Source organism: Phyllostomus discolor, chromosome 3 (assembly GCF_004126475.2).
Source record: "Phyllostomus discolor isolate MPI-MPIP mPhyDis1 chromosome 3, mPhyDis1.pri.v3, whole genome shotgun sequence".
Classification (NCBI taxonomy): Eukaryota; Metazoa; Chordata; class Mammalia; order Chiroptera; family Phyllostomidae; genus Phyllostomus; species Phyllostomus discolor.
This window is the reverse complement of record NC_040905.2, coordinates 185,322,667-185,342,096: the sequence shown is the minus strand read 5'-3', so window position 1 is coordinate 185,342,096 and position 19,430 is coordinate 185,322,667. Positions and strand designations below refer to the sequence as shown.

General features: G+C 41.4%; 1 protein-coding gene across 1 annotated transcript in view; it reads right to left on the bottom strand.

Annotated features, from left to right (window-relative positions):
* Window positions 1-5,952: 5,952 nt before the first annotated feature.
* The window catches only part of DCAF10 (DDB1 and CUL4 associated factor 10), a 38,435-nt gene continuing 24,957 nt past the window's right edge, over window positions 5,953-19,430 (bottom strand). Inside the window, exons 4-7 of the mRNA XM_028524437.2 lie at window positions 13,617-13,819; window positions 11,938-12,051; window positions 9,622-9,767; window positions 5,953-8,821 (exon numbers count right to left, since the gene is read on the bottom strand). Of these exons, the coding sequence (XP_028380238.1) occupies window positions 8,453-8,821; window positions 9,622-9,767; window positions 11,938-12,051; window positions 13,617-13,819 (832 nt within the window). The 3' untranslated portion in view covers window positions 5,953-8,452. The remainder of the gene's footprint in view (window positions 8,822-9,621; window positions 9,768-11,937; window positions 12,052-13,616; window positions 13,820-19,430) is intronic.

Here is a 19,430-nt window from a genome sequence, read left to right as displayed (position 1 = left end):
TGCCCTGGTTAGTTTCCGTTGTGCCCTCCCCCCCCCCCCCCCCCCACCGCAGCTGGCACCAGGGGTGGGGCTCTCTGTAGACGCGCTCCTCTCTCTGAGTCAGAAGATGAGCCACCCAGCGCCAGTCTGTTTCTGAGGCGGTGGGACGATCTTAGCTTAATTAGCTGCTCAGTCACCTAAATAGCAAGTCGAATCAGGAAAGTCTAGGCTCTCCCTGACGGATGTCCAGCCTGACGACATACGGAATGGTGTAGCTGAAGGGATGCCTGTTGTCCGTCTACGATACCAACCTGCGAAGTTACAATCTTCCCTAAACCGGCTTCCTCCCTCTACATAAACTTCCTTGGGATCTGTCCTCCGTGAGAAATCTGAACTCTTGACTGCATTTTCAGTGTCCATAGTACTCAAACTGGTCTCCAGACCTAGAGCAGCGGCAGGGAACTGGTTAGAAGTGCAAAACGGGGCTCCCACCCCAGACCTCTGAGGTCAAACCCTGGGTGAGGACCCCACAATCTGTGTTTTGAAGGCCCTCCAGGACTCGGACTCACCGTCCGGTTTGAGCATCACTTTCCACATCCTCTGCCAGGAGGGCCTGAAAGGGAACTCAGTGGACAGAAGTTTGTGGTGGTCTCACCACTAAGTTTGTGGTAATTTGTTACATCAGTAACAGGAAATGAATATAAGTTGTTGACTCACTGGTATAAATGCATGCCAGATAACCATTTCCTTTTAAATTAAAAAAAAATCTATTTTTAAATAGCCCATAGTCTGTCAGTCATAGGAATAACTGAAATAGTAATTAGTGCTGTGGTTAGTTCAATCAGCTTATATAAATGGTTAATTTCACAAAATCAAAAGGGATTCATTCTGTTTTTCTCTTCAACGACTTACCAAAAAAGTGAGTGTTCCAAATTCGATTGTCATTTTTCTAGTGAATTAAAATAGTATGGTAAAATGAACCACCAATCACACTGTTAAGCGATACAAAAAAAAAGTCATTCTAGGGAACATTGGAAAAAAAAAACCCCAGCATGTTCTAATTTGTCTACATGAGAACCGATCACTGTATACAGCTCCACAAACAAAAGTAAAAGTGTATCAGCTATGCTTTCTATTTATATGAACACAAATTTCACTGAAGAATGAATTTGTAACACTCAAAAACATAACTCACATCGGACAAACTGGTAAACGGCCAGAACAATAATGAACGGATGTGAATGCGTCAGGTCTCAGTAAATGTGTTTCGTGTGAAATGCCGACAGTGTATGCGGAGCACTGGCCGCCACAGAAGGGGGTGTGCGCACACCAGTGGGAGCACAAGGTGGTCCCTGGAAGAGATTGATGTTTTTAATCTTATTTTCTACAAGTTCCTTTACCTCTGCACTTGTTTTATAATGTGCATATGTAAAGTTTATAAAGAATCAAAATTTGAAGCACATTCTCTAATTTTTTCTGATAGGGCTACACAACTGAAAAAGTTTGGACTCTCGCTAACGAGAACCACCAAACCGCTGCCCCTGCCACAGGTCTGCCCCAAGTCTGGCCCCGAGATGCACACCTAAGCGCCTTCAGCAAAAATGTTCCAACTGCTGCTAATTGCAGGTTTGTCCTCAACCTTTAAAGAGGTTCACACACACAAAAAGTGTGTCAGGAGTTTCAAAGCATTTATTTTTTTAAAAGCACATTATGAGGTAGACTTATACCAAAATATTCAGTGCATATATTAATAAAAGGTTTGTTAAAAACTTAAAATTGTATGTAGGTATGTATGTAGAGAATAAATTCACCTACAACTATACACACATTTGAAAAACTCAAAAACAACCCAATTGAAAAGGTAAAAAGCCAATTACATTTTTAGAACACTTTTCTAATCTGAAATGAATATTTGACCTGTTAAAAAGTTTGTTGGGAGGGAGGTACTTCTGTTTTAATTTTAGATTTTATAGGTTATTTTGCTTTATGGCTAGTTTTCACTGAATGTGAAAGATAATATTGATATAATTCTTATTGTTTGTTTCCACCATGTCAAAATGATAATATCCAAGCCAGGCCAGCTACATAACTTACGAGCCCAGTGCAAAATAAAATGATGGGCCCCTTGTTCAAAAACGGAAGAATTTCAGGACAGCTCCAGCCCAGCAGTGAACCAAGCCTGGGACCCGTCTCAGTGCAGGGCCCTCCCCGACGGCACAGGTCACACGCCTGTGAAGCCCGCCCTGCACCTATTTCAGCTGCAGCTGTGCAATACCAGAGCCTCAAGGATCCTGTCCTTTGAGTCCCTAGTCCTGGACTAAGCACATAGTAGGGATTCAAACGTCTGTGGAATGAAAAACTGAGTCTTAACCTGCGGTTTTCCAGATGATGGGAAATGCTTAGTATTCCTCTGATGCGTGGAGCGTGCTGACTGTGACGATGAACGGTGGATTCCTTTAGTGCTGAGTGACCTGCGCGTCACAGTCTGGCTTCACAGGAACTCGAGGCCACACGTATGTGGTTCATTTTATTCATTTAACAAACATTTACGGAGCAACTACTCTGTCAGATCCTGTACCGACCACTGAGGATAACAAGAATAAATAAGGTAGTTCCTGCCCTCAAGGAGCTTACAGTCTAGTGTAAGAACTTAAAAGTACCTCTGAGCCCAGTGAGGAAACTTCTGGTGTCGGGTATATTGTCTGGAACATCCCAGATTTCCTGAAAATGTTCATCTAAAACTTAATCAGAAAGCACAATCCGGAAATAGAAGATGCAGTGAAATTTAAAAGAAAATTCAAATATTCAATTTTTAATGTAAAAACCATGAAATCTAAATGAGGAAGAAACTTAGGAAGGCTTGAAATTCTACTTTAAATACTTGGGACCACATTTACATTTAAAATTATTTTATTACCTCTGGGTGACGTACATCCAGGAGGTACGTGTGAGAGAGATGAGTTCCCTAGAGCTTTTCATAAAGCCCATCAAACCCGTATTTCTACCTCTGACTCGTTTACAGCCGAGAGCACAATGCAGGTCAATTTGTTCATTTCCTTCTGATAATTTCCATCGCCATTCAATTGGGAGAAACTCTTAGCAATTTTGGTACGATCTTACTCTGCAGTGAGACTAAGCTGTGTCTCTGTAACCACATGTGATAATTTAAGCATATATTTTAATGGTTGTTGATGAAATTTAATGGCATCGAAAATACTCAAGTCTATCTGGATTTGATTTTCATTGCTTTCCCCACCTCTGCAGTCTTTTTTTTTTCCTTAAAAGCATGAACACCCCCTGTGCAAATACAGAGCCTTTGTGGTTGCTTTGCTATTATTCTTTGGTACATTGCTGTTCATTCCTTACTCTAGCAACATCCTTAGTCTGTAGTATTTTACTTAGTGGCAGCTGAAAAACACCACGAGGCTAGGCTTTAACTGGAAACCTCTGGTGTCCAGAAGGTCACTGTGGCATCCAGAAGGTCAGCAAGGGGTGAGCAACCAACAGAGCTGCCTCCAGGGCCATGCGCCAGCGCTCGGCCGCTCTGCAGACGCCAGGCCTTCTCGGTTATCTCACGCCCAGCTCCCAGCGGGTGAGCGCGGCTCGCCAGAAGGAAGTGAGGAGCCTGTCAGAGGCAGGCTTGTTGACATATCAGAAGGAGACAGAACAAACTGCTTAGCAGATATAAAACATTTTTAAATTAAAACAGCAATCTGAGGCAAACGATTAAGTATACCCCAGGGCTGAGGGAATCACTTTACAGTCATTGATATTAACTCATTTGTTATAGCCCTTTACATTTTATGAATTATTTTATATACATTAGAGCTCCTTGGATATTTATAATGATACATGAATATAACTTTACATCATGAGAAAGTGAATTATACTGAGCATGCTGTTTAAGAAGGCAAGGAGGTATACTAACATATCTGAAAGACTTACTTCAAAAATTATTACAAGTTTTAAGTTTTGGCACTTAAGAGATACTCATTAGTTATCCAGAAAGTCATACATATGCTTTCCTTCATGACTGACACGGGTGTTACTGGAGTTTCATAGCTCTCCGTGACTGCCGGCCACTAGATGGCGCTGATTGTCATCAGTAAGTTATCAGAATATTTCTCTTGCTTTTCACAAGCTTAACAGATATTTATGGATCCAAAACCATGTAGTCTGACTGACTGGGGAACACTAGGCTTCTAGAAGACTTTCAGAATATTTTTCCTATATTGCACTTTCCAGCAAACAAGACTTGAACACTAACGGTATAGCGTGGCCTCAGTTCTGAGCACAGGAGTGGGGAGCGTGGGATTTACCTTTTCCTTGCTTTTTTTCTATAATTTTTGGTATGGCTTCTCATGGAGGTAACAAGGAGAAATAACAAAATATACATGTTTTCTGGGCTTCTGGGAAAAAAGATCACACATTACCAAAAATTAAAATAGAGGTCTCTTCTGCGTGAGCCACTTCATTTTCACAACTGAAAATAAGGAACTGCTATGGAGGAAGCTCCTGAAGTCATCCGGCACAGCACTGCCATATACTACTGTCTGCACAGGCTTTCAGGGACACTGCCAACCATCACTCTGTTTTACCAACTAGAACACATTTGCCAACTAGGAATACAAATGACTCAATACAATTTAGAGTAAAAAACACCAGATCAGATTTTGTACTCTCACTGGAACCCTGAAGTTATAGGATGTGATGTCCTCCAAGAGCACAGCATTCCTGCTGACTTTTGACTCCTTGATCCATACCCCCGATGACTTGGATCACGACCACACCTCAAAGAGGACAAAGGTGGTTTTGTTGAGTTTGCTGGCTATGAATTTTTAAATCTCCTCTGTGTGGCTCTATTTTTCTTTATTTTGTAGCTATGTGTCCTGCTTGAGGTTTTTTAGTTAGGCATAGACTGTATGTACGTGTGCCCTGAAGTTCATGGTGTTAATTCTAATGGAAACTGTCAGTCTTGTCAATGTTTTCATGTGGTGCAGAAGGTAAGTCAGCTCTGTAGTAAAGACCTTCCAGGGGATGTGAAACAAGTAACCTAGCAGGCCAGTTTACCATCCTTTACACACCAGAGGGCAGGATGGTCGGGCAGTAAGCACAGGTTTGGGACTAGAACAGACAGACCTGGGTTTGAATCCCAGTGACGCCACCCAGCTCTGTGACTTGAAGGCAAATCCCTTAAGCTTTCTGACTCTCTGTTCCCTCCAAAGTCACTTGGTGCTTATGCCACCTACCTTGCAAGGTTTCTGTGAGGGTGTATGTGCATTATTTGACGCGTGATAGGTGCTCTCCAGTGGTGAAAACCACCATGGGCTGAAGTCTAGAGCTGGGCGACACGTGCACCCAGCACGTGACATGGAACTCTCTCCAAAGGAGATGGAATTTGTGGAAGCTTCTTTTGATTATCAATACAATCACTGAACTTAGTAGCTTATTTTTAATGATAACACTGTTTTTTGCCTCCAAAACCTTTTCTTTTAAATGTGTTTTTTATAAACAAAAGTTATAAATAAGCCAGTAATAAAAATTGTGTTACATCCCAATTCTCATTTTGTTTTGTTTTGTTTTGTTTTTTTAAATGATACACGTGAGCCCTGACTGGTGTGGCCCAGGATTGAGTGCTGGCCTGCAAACCGAAAGGTCGCCAGTTTGATTCCCAGTCAGGGCAGGTACCTGGGTTGTAGGCCAGGTCCCCAGTTCAGGGCGTGAAAGAGGCAACCCAAGGGGTTTCTCTTCCTCTGTGTCTCTCTCTGTTCCCCTCCCTAAAAATAAATAAAATCTTTTAAAAATGATATACTTGAGAAATCCTCAAAAGATAAATTTATCTTTGGATGGAGTAAAAAGCAAGTCTTTGAGTTACTGTTTTCTAAGGCTAATGCAGGTGTTATTAAAAGAATATTTAAGTATTAAAAATGCCTTTTTTTTAAGTTTATGGCAAACCTGCGCTTACAATGTACTATGTCGAAGTTTTTTGAGGACTGAAATAATAGCCAGATTTTAGGTCCTGTCGGGTAGTTCAGTGGCTAGAACACCGTCCCATTACACTGAGGCTACAGGTTTGATCCCAGGTCAGGGCACACGAAGGGATTGGCTAATGAATGTATGAATGGGCAGAACAGCAAATCAATACAACCCTGGTGGAACAACCCTCTCTCTCTAAAAAAATCAATCAATAAAAAAATTTAAATAATTTCCAAATTTGAAACATCTATGGTAAATTGATCTGATTTTGAAAATTTGTCCTCGAGTCCTGACCAGTGTGGCTGAGTGGGTCAAGTGTTGTTCTGTAGAGAGAAAGGTCGGCAGTTCCGTCCCGGTCAGGGCACATGTCTGTGTTACAGGCCAGGTCCCCGGGTGGGGGCATGTGAGTGCAAGAGGCAGTGGATAGATGTCTTTTATACACTGATGTTTTTCTCTCCTTTCCTCTCCCTTCCCCTCTCTCTAAAAGTAAATAATCTTTTTTAAAAAAAATTGCCCTAGCGCCGACATTGTTCCAAGTGAGATGTGACCTGCATACATGTGTGTGAATGGCTGTCTGGTAGGCCCTACTAGAAAAATGTCGTTTTTACTCATGTGTTTGGGTTGCTTAAAATTTTCTGTAAGATTTTAAATACCCTTCTTCTTATGGCTGGAATTCTCAGCATCTGCTCCCATGCCTCCTTTTTCAATCTACTGGCCAATTTAAGGGTCGTCACAATAATACAACTTAAAGACAAAATAAAGTATTCATAAGTCATTATTTTAACAGACAGCATGATACAGTAGAAATTGCCCTGAGCAAGGAATTAGGAGACTTGAATTCGAGTCCTGGCTCCACCAGTAATTTTTCAGGATGACCGTAGGCAAGTCACTTAACTTCTCTCATCCCTTAAATAATGAGATGATTCTTTTTTGTATTACTTTCTACCTCTAAAATTGCTTTCATTTACTTATTTAAAAGATAATAATCAAAACACCTTCTGGGAGTTGTGTTAAGCACCTGATGGGTAAAAAAATACTTACTGATGTTTAAGGTAGTGTTTACAAGCAGTGATCCAGGGCCATCTGAATAAAGATTACTTGGTGTTCCTGTTAAAAAGACAGATTTCTGCCCTCTCCGTGGCAGAATCAGAATCTCCTAAAGTGAGGGCGTCTTCTGTATTTTCTCAAGCTCCTCAATGATTATAATGTACCTTCACGTTTGAGAATCACTGTCTAAGAAAATGTGAACTAAGAGGGGAAAAGCCAGCGTGTGATTTAAATAATTCCGGCCTCTGGCAGTCCCCCTCTAACACCACACCCCCATGCAGGAGACAGGAGAAACACTGCTTACTTCGGGGGAGCGGTCAGCCCCGGGCTAGAGCCCCATCTGAGGCTTTCTGCTTGCTGTGCTCCACAGCAAAACACAACAAAGGTCTTCCTACCAGCTCTTCGTCTTGACATCCAAGTCACGGAGGACCACAGTGAAGCCAGCAGCTCAAAGAGGACTGCAGCTCTCCTCCGATGCAAACAGAGCTCACTGTGCCACCTGGCTCATGGAAGGAATATGAGTACACACGCCTCTTCACTCTCAATTCCACTCCTCCCCAATACTGTACCACGTCGTCACCCTGTGTGACTCAAATGATCTGGCAGAGAGAGCAGGTCTGAGCTACGCTGTTCTCAGCACTGGTCAGAGCGCGTACCAATCCAATCAACACATTCTCTTCTACACAAAAGAAATGACCAAAGCCCATTCCTCTGCCCCTCCTTCCTCCCTAATGCTGTTGGCAGGAACAAAATACCAAGTAAGGACACCTGCTAGAGATTTTAAAGTTCATACCAGTAAATTACAAAGAGAGATGGTAATATTTCTTCTAGAATTGCACAACAGAACCCTCTCATGGTGAAAAAATATGTATAGTTTTAACAGGAAGCTTAAAAGACATTTTGTTGCAAGACTACCTAACAGTTCTGAGAATAACGCCATTGTCTGTGCTCATTATAAACATAACAGCAACTTTAAAAGGCCAAGTGTACTGATAAATGAAGATGAAGTTTCTTTTTCAACAACCAGTATGCCAACATCGAACTTCTGGGTTTTATTCTAGTGTCACAGGTTTCTCCTAACCCAACTAAAACTCCTGTCAAATGTCCACAAAATTCACATCAAAATCAAAAAAGAAAAAAGAAAAAGAAAGAAACTTGACAAGAGCTACCATGCAAAACCACCAGGATGTCGGGAGTCCAGTGGCACAGGTCAGCAGGAGCTGCGGCAGGTAACGCTGTGGCAGGTGCCGCTGCACAGAGTCAAACTCAGCGAGGCCCCTATTCTGCTCGACGACCAGGTACGCAGGTCAGAGGGTGTGTTCATGGACCCATAAGAATCAGGATCTTGACCCAAACTTTTAAGGTCATCTAAAAAGAAAATACTTCACCTAAATTGAAGTAATTTATATATCAAACACCAGAAGAATTGCTTATTTGATGTAGGTTGTGCCTAAAACTTTGGCTGATACAGAGAAACCCGTCCGCTAAGGCACCCTGAGGCAATCTGACAGTGCGTTGGAGAGAACTTGGTTGTCAGAACCACGTCGTTATGAGAGTACAGAGAACGGATCACCCGCAGGGGACTGGCTTCTCTGGGCAAACAGTCAATGAGTTCACTGCACTGTTTGTCAAATCCCAGCAAGCGAATCCCATAGCCATGTGGGGAAGAAACCATTCGTCCATCGGGGCTGAAGCAAAGTTCTTTGATGTAACCCCTGCCTACATTGGCTTCTTCAATGTAATGAGTCAGTCGTAGGGAACAGCGAGGTGAGACAGGTCGCACGGGGGCTCCTTCTTGGAATTCATAAACACAAGTCCACTGGGGAGAGAGAAGAAAGACCAGAGTTACAGAGCCCCGAGCAGTGCTGCAGACACTCTTCTTTCAAAAGCCTTGACAGAGTGAGTGCCAAAGCCACAGAACTGTTTCAAGAGGTCACTCAGATGAATGCCACCCACCCACCTTCCGACTGATGTGCCGGCCTCATACCTTCCTACCTCCGTGAGCTAGGGTCACTCTGTGCCATGGGGCTTGAAGGCCCGTTTCTCACAGAGGCCACTGCGATTTCTATGGTAACAATTCCCATTTCTGAGGGTAACAACGATCTTGACATTTAAACAATTCTAGGGTTAAGCCCTTCAAGCCCTAGAACACGTCTCCTGCATACTTCAAGGGCCCTTCTCTTCTCAGCTGTGGACTCGAGAGCTAGAAGGCTTCTTGGAGGACTCCTGCCTTTCAGAGTGGTGAGAGTCATAAGGTCAATAAGACCTTCTTCCCCCAGTCTGTTTAGTTCCTTCCTTTCCCAAAGTTTCCCCTGGTTTTTAAAAAGAGAAAGTTATTATACTTAACTGGCTTAGCAAAGCCTCACATTTAGCCAGCCTAGCTGGAATACCTCTGTCCTATGTTTACTGTATAAAGGTTTTCTTACAATAAGATGAGGAGAAAAAAATTAAAAAGCCGGGCACAGTCTGAGCTGATCATTGCTTTAAAATACTTCGCAGCTTGCCACACCCAGGCCGGAGAGGAGGAGAACGGGGTTTCAAGCACGCGTGGCGATGGCCGTTTGTTCAGCCGGCCCTGTGGGAGGTGGGAGGTGGGAGGTGGGGCGCTGCGGCCTGTACCTCCTGGTCGTCAGTGTTGCTCGAGCACCGGAGAAGAGTGGCCCAGCCTTTTGGGTGCAGCTGTAAGGATGTGATGCAGTTTCCGCGGTCTCTCTCACCAGGAACTTCAGGGGTTAAGACTTCAAGACTATTTCGGGGTGAAACTCCTGAGATACAAGAACATTAGAATGTGTGATTTGGATTATCAAAGGACTAAGGCAGCTTATGAAAGCTTTGATTTCTTGGGGTGGCAGGCACACAATAGCATACACAGATGATTTTTATAGAATTGTACACCTGAAACCTATATAATTTTATTAACCAATGTCACTCCAGTAAATTCAATAAAACGTTTTTTAAAAGGTTTTTAAATAAAAAATCAATTAAAAAAAAAGTCTGGGTTTCTGCCAGCCAATCTGGGTTTCTGCCAGCCAGCCCTATGCCTTCGTTCCTCTGCCTGCCACGTTTCACCACCAGGTGTGAACACAAGCCCAGGGCACCCTCACTGCCTGCAGTGCATGTCTCTGGGGCGAGGTTGGGGGCGGGGGAGGGCGTGACCAGAACTGAAGAATCCAAGTCCCTATAGCAGGAATCACCAATGGCCTAAGGCTAAGGCGCTAAAACTAACCAGGGGGTCCTTTTGGTTTGGATTGTGTCTCAGAAAGCTCTTCATTTCAGTGAAGTCAAAGTTATGTGCCATGAGAGGGATCTGGAAAAGTCAAAGATGACAATTCTCATGTCAGAGGACCTGGTGCTCTCTCGGGCAGAGAAGGAAATACCTGAAGTCATCAAGACTGCTGTTACGTAAATAGACGCCTATTATACATACACAAGGAGCGGGGCTTACGGCCTGCTGCCAAGGACACTACTAGAAACAACAGACTCAACCCTGGAGGTGAGGGAGGGCACGTCACACAGAGGCACGTCAAACAAGGGGTAGGAGACGCCGCCAATCACGTATTCCCGGCGCTCCGGTGTGGCGCGCCGTCCTTCCGCCTGGCCCCGAGGACAGTGGCTGCCGCAGTGAGCCGCAGTGACTGCTGGGAGTGTGTCGTGTCCCTCGGGTATGCGGAGAACCACTTTTGCAGATATTATAAGAAAGCGTCTTAAACGTTTAGTATCAAGAGAATATTCCAACACTTCTCTTCCTGTGGAAGGCGTTCCTTTGAAGATAACGAGCTCCCTCTTCAGACCTTTGTGACCTGTTTCTCAAAAACACGCATCTTCTTTTAAAAGACCCCCTTTAGACGACTACGGCAGCACTGACTGAAACCTGTAAAGCTCTGAATTACAGTTAGAACCAAACTATATCTAAATAATGATTTCACATGTCATTAAACTTTAATAATTTTTTAGAAAAACCCCTATTTCAAGAATTTAAAAAAAAATCTGTAACAACAGCATAAAAGAGACCCATTCTAAATAGCTAAGCACTGGTTTTCAAGCCGTGCTCCTTGGAGGTTCCTCGAGAGCTGGCCAAAGCGGAGCGGGGCCGGAGGGCGGCTCCCCTCACCTCGCCAGCCCTCCCTCGGAGTCCCGCAGGCTCTGCTCAGGTGAGGGAGCGGAGCTGGGAAAAGCCCACTGGGCTGGAACCAGGTGACCTTCTCAAGCCCTGATGAACCCGTCCCCTCGTGCATGCGGCACCGTCAGGGTGTAATCTCGTGTACTTCCCATAATCGCCCCGAGTGGAGTCCCCATCTCCCAACTCCTTCCTCTCCAAACTACACTGCCAGGAGATAGAACTGAAGCTCACATTCTATCAAAGATTTTAGCCCAAGATACCAATCCTAGAGACTCTATTTTAGCTTTTCAAATATCAGAACCAAGGGACTAGGCACAGCCATTTCTTTATGGATTAAAGAAAGCTGTTTTTCTTAACCCTCACCCAAGGATATGTTTATCAATTTTAGAGAGAGGGGAAGGGAAAGAGCAAGAGAGAAAAACACTGGTGTGACAGAAGTCAACAGGCTACCCCCCCTCAGGGTCCCGACCAGGGTTCACCCCCACATCCTTCTGGTGAACGAGACAGTGCTCCCACCAACTAACTGAACCACCCAGGCAGGGCCAAAGAAAGCTATTTCGTAGAATCTGTTGTTACAGGATTATAAAGCCCAACTTTAAAATTTTTTTTATTTTAGAGACATGGGAAAGGGAGGGAAAAAGAAAAACATCTACGTACAAGAGGGCTGCCTCTCGCACACCCCTAACCGGGGCTGGCCGGCAACCCAGGCATGTGCCCTGACCGGGAATAGAACTGGTGACCTTTTGTTTGCAAGCTGGCACGCAGTCCACTGAGCCGCCACACCAGCCAGGTCTAGAGTCCACCTTTTCACCTACCTTCTCTTTGTGAGGCTCGTGATGTGTGTTTCTCAGAAGATGAGTTAGAATCGCTATGATGACAAGGTGAACCAGAGACTCTAGGACCCGATGAACCCGATGAAGTGGTCAGATCTTAAAAATACAAAAAATGCTGACAATAAACCAGCAAAACTCTGGTAATGTCTCTCTAATCATCTACTTGAGCCACACTGTTAAAATGCATCTGCAACAGGGCAGGTACCTGTCCACTTAAAACTGGCTTAAGTGTTCTAAGGCCTCGTCTCTTCCTAAGACCTTGTATACCACCAATGACTAGTGTAAGTGAAAATAAAAAGGAAACACCGAATAAACACAGAAGCATCTTTCTTCCACATCATTTGTGTAATGGAATGGAACAAGAAAACTGAGTAAGAGCAAACACTGCACTGTTCAGTCCACTGATTACAGGGTCCAAACAACAGGCGTGTTGCTGGGAATGTGACAGATCCTCCTTAAGGCATACCAGACACTTCTGTTGCCATTCTTGAAAATATATGACTGCTCTCTTTGAACTACAATACAAATTACACATTGAAATCAGTAGAAAAAATAAAACGAGTAACAGAGAGCTGAGTCTGATGTAATGCTACAAACAGCAATCTACTTCACCACACTTTTCCAGGGGCCCCACACTTCCAGGGGGATTCTTACTAACTTAGTTCCCTTTGATGTTATTAAGTATCAGAATTACCCTTAGAAATCAGAAAACCTTCCTGGTTTTTGAACCAAAAAATGCCAACTAAATGTTCTCAAAAAGCTAAAGTTATTCATGCTTAACTGAAAAAAAAAAATCCAAAAGGATTATATTCCTTGCTTGTAAATAAGCTAGGAAAACTTTAATTTCTACTGATAGCAGTGAAATCGGGCGGCTGCAATACAAGGAAGCCTGCCATTCCCAGAGGGGTCCTCGGAAACGGCCCTGTGCACAAGGGAGAAAGATTCTGACATTCCGAAGCGAACTTTTAATAGCAATTTCTGAACACTATGTTCCAGTGCTTAAGTCTTTTTTTTTCTGAGTATGTTCCTAGATCAGCCCTCTTTCCCCCCAAAGTAGATGAAATACAGTTTCTATCACATAATGTAAATTATAGTGCGTACGTTTTTCTGAGCCCCGACTTCACCTAAGTCTAATGGAATGAGCAAAAGGAGCAGAAACAGGACTTCAGGAAGAGGATGCTTAGAGGCCACGAGATAAGACGGCACCAGCCACCTGTGTCTGGGCGTTTGGAAGTCCAGGACACAACACAGACTTAAAACGAAAACTCTATATGACTATCACTTAAAAGCTCAGCTGAGTTCCAGAAAAACGTACAAAGACTGATACTACCTTAAGCCATCGCTAATTTTTGAGATAGTGATGACTTAGAAATACTGATGAAAGATTTTCTGCCTAGCAGAGAGCTAAAAGGAAGTACTTTTTGGTGTTGGCAGGTATTTTTCCTAGATCATCTGTGATCAGAGGCACAAATTAATGTCCCATCAGAGATACATATAAATCATTGTATTTCCTTAAGAAAAAAGCTCTCATTGACCTTTCCAAAGAATGTTTTTTCATTTTTTTCCCTTCCTCCTGCTATCATTCTCAGAATGGAAACATATACCAACTCTATGTCTGAGATTCTTTGGAAAATTCTTGAAAAAAAAAAAGAAAAGCTTACCTGAACTTGACGTAGTTCTTCTTGCTCTCAAAATGGGATAGCTGCCTACTTCTAAAGACTTGGTTAAGTCAAGGTCATGCAAAATCAAGAGATAGCCAGAGGACGTTGAGATCAACATTTTGGAACAATCTGGCGTTAATCTCATTCGCATGAGAAAACGTGTGTGAAAAAATTTCTTATGCGGACACCCATCTTCTGTACACCTACAGAAGAAATCAAACCAACAAAACCTAGAGTTACCATAAATATAAGGATTTGGTGACAGTAATATTTTTGCCTTTACAACTAGAATTTACAGTCAATCTCTGACCAGCATGGCTGTTAGTTGAGCACTGTTCCACAAACCGAAAGGTCGCCAGTTTGATTCCCAGTCAGGGCACAGAGCTGGGTTGTAGGCCAGTCCCTGGTAGGGCTTGTGAAAGAGGCAGCTAATTGATGTTTGTTTCTCTTGCACATCAGTGTTTCTCTCCCTCTCTCCCTCCCTTCCCTCTCTCTAAAAATAAATAAATTCTTGAAAAAATTTAGTCAATGTTTGCTTAAACTTACACGATTTATTTTTTTGTTCACTATTCATACTTTCATCTCCAACTTTCCTTTTTAGATTATTCTTTCTTTCTGAAGTATATTTTTTGAAAGATTTTATTATTTATTTTAGAGAGAGGGGAAGGGAGGCAGAAAGGGAGAGAAACATCAATGCATGAGACATCGACGAGGTGCCTCTCGCGGGCACCCCAGCCAGGACTGAATCGCAGCCCAGGCATGTGCCCTGACCGGGAATCAAACCGGCAACCCTTTCACTCTGCGGTAGGCCGCCCAACCAACTGGGCCACACCGGTCAGGGCTGAAGTGTGTTTTTTAAAGTAAGACTTTGTTGAGGTAAACTCACTTTACATTGTTTGGAAAATTTTTACTTCACTCTTCTTTTTGATTAAAAGTTTAGCTGAACATATAACTTTAGGTTGATAATTATTTCTTTCTGAATAGCAAGACTATTCCACTGAGTTCCTCTTTCCAGTGTTGCTATGTTTAAGTCTGCTGTCAGTTTCATAGTTGCTTTGGATAATTTATCTTTTTTCCCTTCTGGCTGGTCTTCTCTTGGTCTTTGGAGTACTGCACTTCACTCCAATGTGTATAAATCTGGATTTCTTTCTATTTATTGGGATTAGTTTAACTTTCTAAATCTTAAGATTCATGTTATTCATATATTCTGGAAAATTCTATCATTATTCCAATATTGCCTCTCACCTATTTTCTCTATTTTTTCAAAGCTCCAAAGAGTTGTATGAAACATTCACACTTGACTCTTTGTCTCATAACTGCTTTCATGTTTTCTATCTACTCATTTCCACACATTGCATTCTGGGAAATTTTTCAATATTTAACTCCAACCTATTTTTTAAAGCTGTGTTAAATCTGCTACTTGACCCATCCTATATTTTTTAAATACCTTTTTTTTTTACTTCTTTAAATTTTATTTGGCTCTTTTTCAAATCTGCCCAGTTTTCTGGATTTTTTTTTATTTTTTGCCTGTTTTTTTAATGCCTCCTTTTATTTTATTTTTGTTAATTAATTTTAAAATTGTGAACTGTGTCATACCTACAGAAAAGTACCTAAACAAAATGCATGTCGAGTTTGAAGGAAAAGACACTGGGGACTCATCACCCGTGTGAAGAAGCAGAACGCCACCAGCTCGTTCCATCCCCTCCATTTCTCTCCTCTGCTGCGTCCTACAGTCAGCACTCAACGCCTTAGGCATAACATGTCTGTTTCTTATCTCTCCGAGGATACTGATAGGTTTAAAAATTTTTAAGTTTTCTTCTCCCTGTGTAGTTCTATTCCCTCCAAAATATCTCCCCATTTATGTAGGTCTTTATATTACAAGTTTTTCTCAAATGTCTGATTATCTTTAGCACCTGCTCATAATTAAGAGTGGGAACTGAAAAGCTGCTGGGAACTTCGACCACTGGGCTAGGTTTGAGCTTCACTGTGCAGGGCGAAGCCATTTTTTCAGGAACTCCTATTGTGAGTATTTTTGGTTCCTTAACTGGAAGAGACTAAGGGTCTCTGAATTCAATATTCAGTATGCATAGGGTAGGTCAGTCTCCCTGATTTTGGTAAAGTAGCCAATCTTTCACTGCAGAGATTCTCTATTTTATCCTGTTTAGAAGATAAAATTTGAAACGTCTTCTGAATTGGGAGGTCAATCACCCAGTGGTATGGATTAAAGAAAGAAGTATAAATTCTCAATGATCTTTTATTTGAATCTTACTTTAGCTGCCTCTTCAATTACAGAGTACCCAGAATGGCCAGTCCTTGATTTTGGAGGATTTGAGATAAGTTGTCTTAAGTTCTTAACTTTTCCCCACTGCCAGCTTAGGACTCAGCTTTCTTGCACTTTGTGTAAGTAAGTTGCTAAGTCAAGTTGCCACTCATCTACCTACTTTCCAGATGTTTCTCTTTTAATCTGCACCTACGGCATGTTTCCATTGATTTTAGAGAGAAAGGAAGGGGTGGGGGAAGAGAGAGACAGACAGACAGACATTGATTGTTGTCTTCTGTACACACCCCAGCTGGGACCGAACCTGAAACCTAGGCATGCCCTCTGACTGGGAATTGAACCAGCAAACTTTTGGTGCATGGGACAACGCTTCAACCAACTGAGCCACGTGGTCAGGGCCCCACTTTATTGTCATTGCTTCCTTTCCCATTTCCCCTCCTTTTTGAGTTTACACCTTGTATTTTTAAATTTGCTTTTTGTAGTTTCAGAAGTGTCTTCTAGTTTATAGACTTTATTTAGGCTTACAATGACTTAAACAAAATTTTACAATTTTCTCCATAAAAGTTATACAAGTCTTCCATTGAATCATATCTTTGTATCAATTAAACTTAATTATTAAATACTATATACTTTAAAATTTTTTAATCTTTTGTTGTGAGTAGGAACACTACTGATTTTTACATTTTGATCTTTATCTCCCAATCTTGGTTAACTCTTATTAATTATGATAATTTGTTAGCAGAACAGGGTTTTCTGCATAGATCAGTGGTCAGAAGACTGGTCTGTGGGCTGACTCTGGACCACTGCCAGTTTTTTTACAGAAAGTTTGTTGGAACACGGCCATACCCATTCATATACTGTCTGTGGCTGCTCTGAGACCACAGAGTTCACAGGGCCTAAAATACTTATTACAGTCTTTTTTTTAAACAGTCTTTTATAGAAACTGTTCACTGACCCTTGATACAATTGTATCATCTGTGAATACTATCGCTTCATTTTTTTCTTATCAACCCTCATATATTTATTTCCTTTATTGTACCAACTAGGACCCTGCCACCCCCACCCCAAAACAATGGTGAACAACAGTATTAATAGCGTGTTTCTCCTTCCTGATTTTAAAGAGAAAACTTCTAATGTTTCACCATGTAAAAATGTGCTATAGGTTTTAGTATATACTTTTGATGAGTTTCCTTTTATTTCTAGTTAATTAAGTTTGTTTTTTAACAGCTTTATTGAGGTATAATTTACATACCATGAAGTGAACAATGAAGTGATTTTTAGGAAATTAAACGAGTTATGCAGTCAGCAACACAAACCAACGTTAGAACACTTTCGTCACCATAAAAAATCCCTCCCACGCATCAGCAGTCACTCCCAGCCACACGCAACTACTAATTTACTCCTGTCTCTACAGATCTGCCTATTGTGGACTAGTTTGGACATTTCATATAAATAGAATCATACAATAAGTGGTCTTTTTGCTTGGCTTTATTCACTTAGCATAACTATTTGAAACTCATCCATGTTGTAACGCATACTAGTACTTCATTCCTTTTTATTACCAAATAATATTCTATTACACAGATATACCGCATTTTGTTTACCCATTTACCAGCTGGTAGATATTTGGATTGGTTCCATTTTTTTTTGGCTATTATGACTACTACTACTATCAGTATTCATGTACGAATCTTTGTGTGGATATATGTACTTATTTCTCTCAGATTGTTGGGTCATATGGTAACCCTATGTTTGCCATTTTAAGAAACTGCTGAACTGTTTTCTAAAATGGCTGTTTCATTTTACATTCCTACAGCAATGTATGAGGTTCCAGTTTTCCCACATTCTCTCCAATACTTATTACCATGTTTGTTATTAAAAATATCTTAATGGGTATGAAGATGTATCTCCTTTGGGTTTGAATTGCATTTCCTTTATGACTAGTAACATCGAACATCTTTTCATGTGCTTTTAATCAAGTGCATATCTTCCTTGGTGAAATGTCTATGCAAATATTTTGCCTATTTTTAAAGCTTTTATTTATTTTTAGAGAGAGGGGAAGAGAGGGGAGAAAGGGAGAGAAACATTGATGTGAAAGAGAAACACTGATCAGTTGCTTCCCATGAATGCCCAAGAGGGACTGAACCAGCAATGCAGGCATGCACCCCAACCTGGAACTGAACCGGTGACCTTCCACTTTGTGGAACGACCCCCAACCAATGGAACCACACTACTCGAGGCTATGACGCCTGTTTGTAAATTGGGTTATTTGTGCACATATAAGTGAGTTGCAAGAGTTCTTCATTCTGCACACAAATTCTTTATCTGAATGGATTTACAAAGATTACCATTGTGCAATTTTCTTTTCACTTTCTTAATGGCGTCATTTACTACACATAGCTTTTTAATTAGGTCCATTTTATCAAAAATGTTTTATCATCTCAGCTTTAATGTTGTATGAAGGTTTACTCCCATGTTTCCTTCTAAGAATTACATAGTTGTAGCTCTTATGTTCAGGTTGAAACCCATTTTGAGTTCCTTTTTGAGCATAAGCATCTAAATTAATTTTTTTGCATGTGGATATTCAGTTCAACTGTTTGTTAAAAAGACTATCCTCTCCTAAACCACTGCATTACCTTGGCACTTTTGTTAAGAAATCAAAAATGTAGCCCTGGCTGGCATAGCTCAGTGGATTGAGCGCGGGCTGGGAACCAAAGTGTCCCAGGTTTGATTCCCAGCCAGGGTACATGCCTGGGCTGCAGGCCATAACCCCCAGCAACTGCACATTGATGTTTCTCTCCCTCTCTCCCTCTCTCTATCTCCCTCCCTTCCCTCTCTAAAAATAAATAAATAAAATCTTTAAAAAAAAAATCAAAAATGCAAAGATTTACTTTTGGACTCTCCATCTATCCTTTGCCAGTATCACACTGTTCTGATTAATCACTATGGAACTGTAGTAAGTTCTGAAATTAGGAAATATGAGTCTTCCAGTTTTCCCCTTCTTTTTCAAGACTGTTTTGGCTATTCTGGGTCACTTACATTTCTGTATAAATTTTATGATCAGCTTGACAATTTGTCCCTCCCAAAAAAAGGCAGCTGGAACTTTGACAGAAATTGCATTGAATCTATAGATTAACTTGGAGAGAATTACCGTCCCTATGGTACTGAGCCCGCCAGTCCAAGGACACAGGAAGTTTCCTATTCATTCACTTCTCTTCATCTATCTTTCAGTGTTTTGTAGTTCTCGGTGTGCAAGTTTTGTTATTTATTTTGTTAAATCCATTCCTAAGCATTTTACTCTTTTTGATGCTATTATGGAATGTTTTCTTTATTCATTTTTGGACTACTTGTTTATTAGTAGAAATACAACTGATTTTGTGTATTAATCTTGACTTCACTGAATTTTTTATTAGTTCTAGTAGTTCTTTATTTCTTAAGATTTTGTAATATAATATATAATATTATATCTTCTGATACATAAAGACTGTTTTACTTTTTCCTTACAAATTGGATGCCTGTTATTTTTTTTTCTTGCC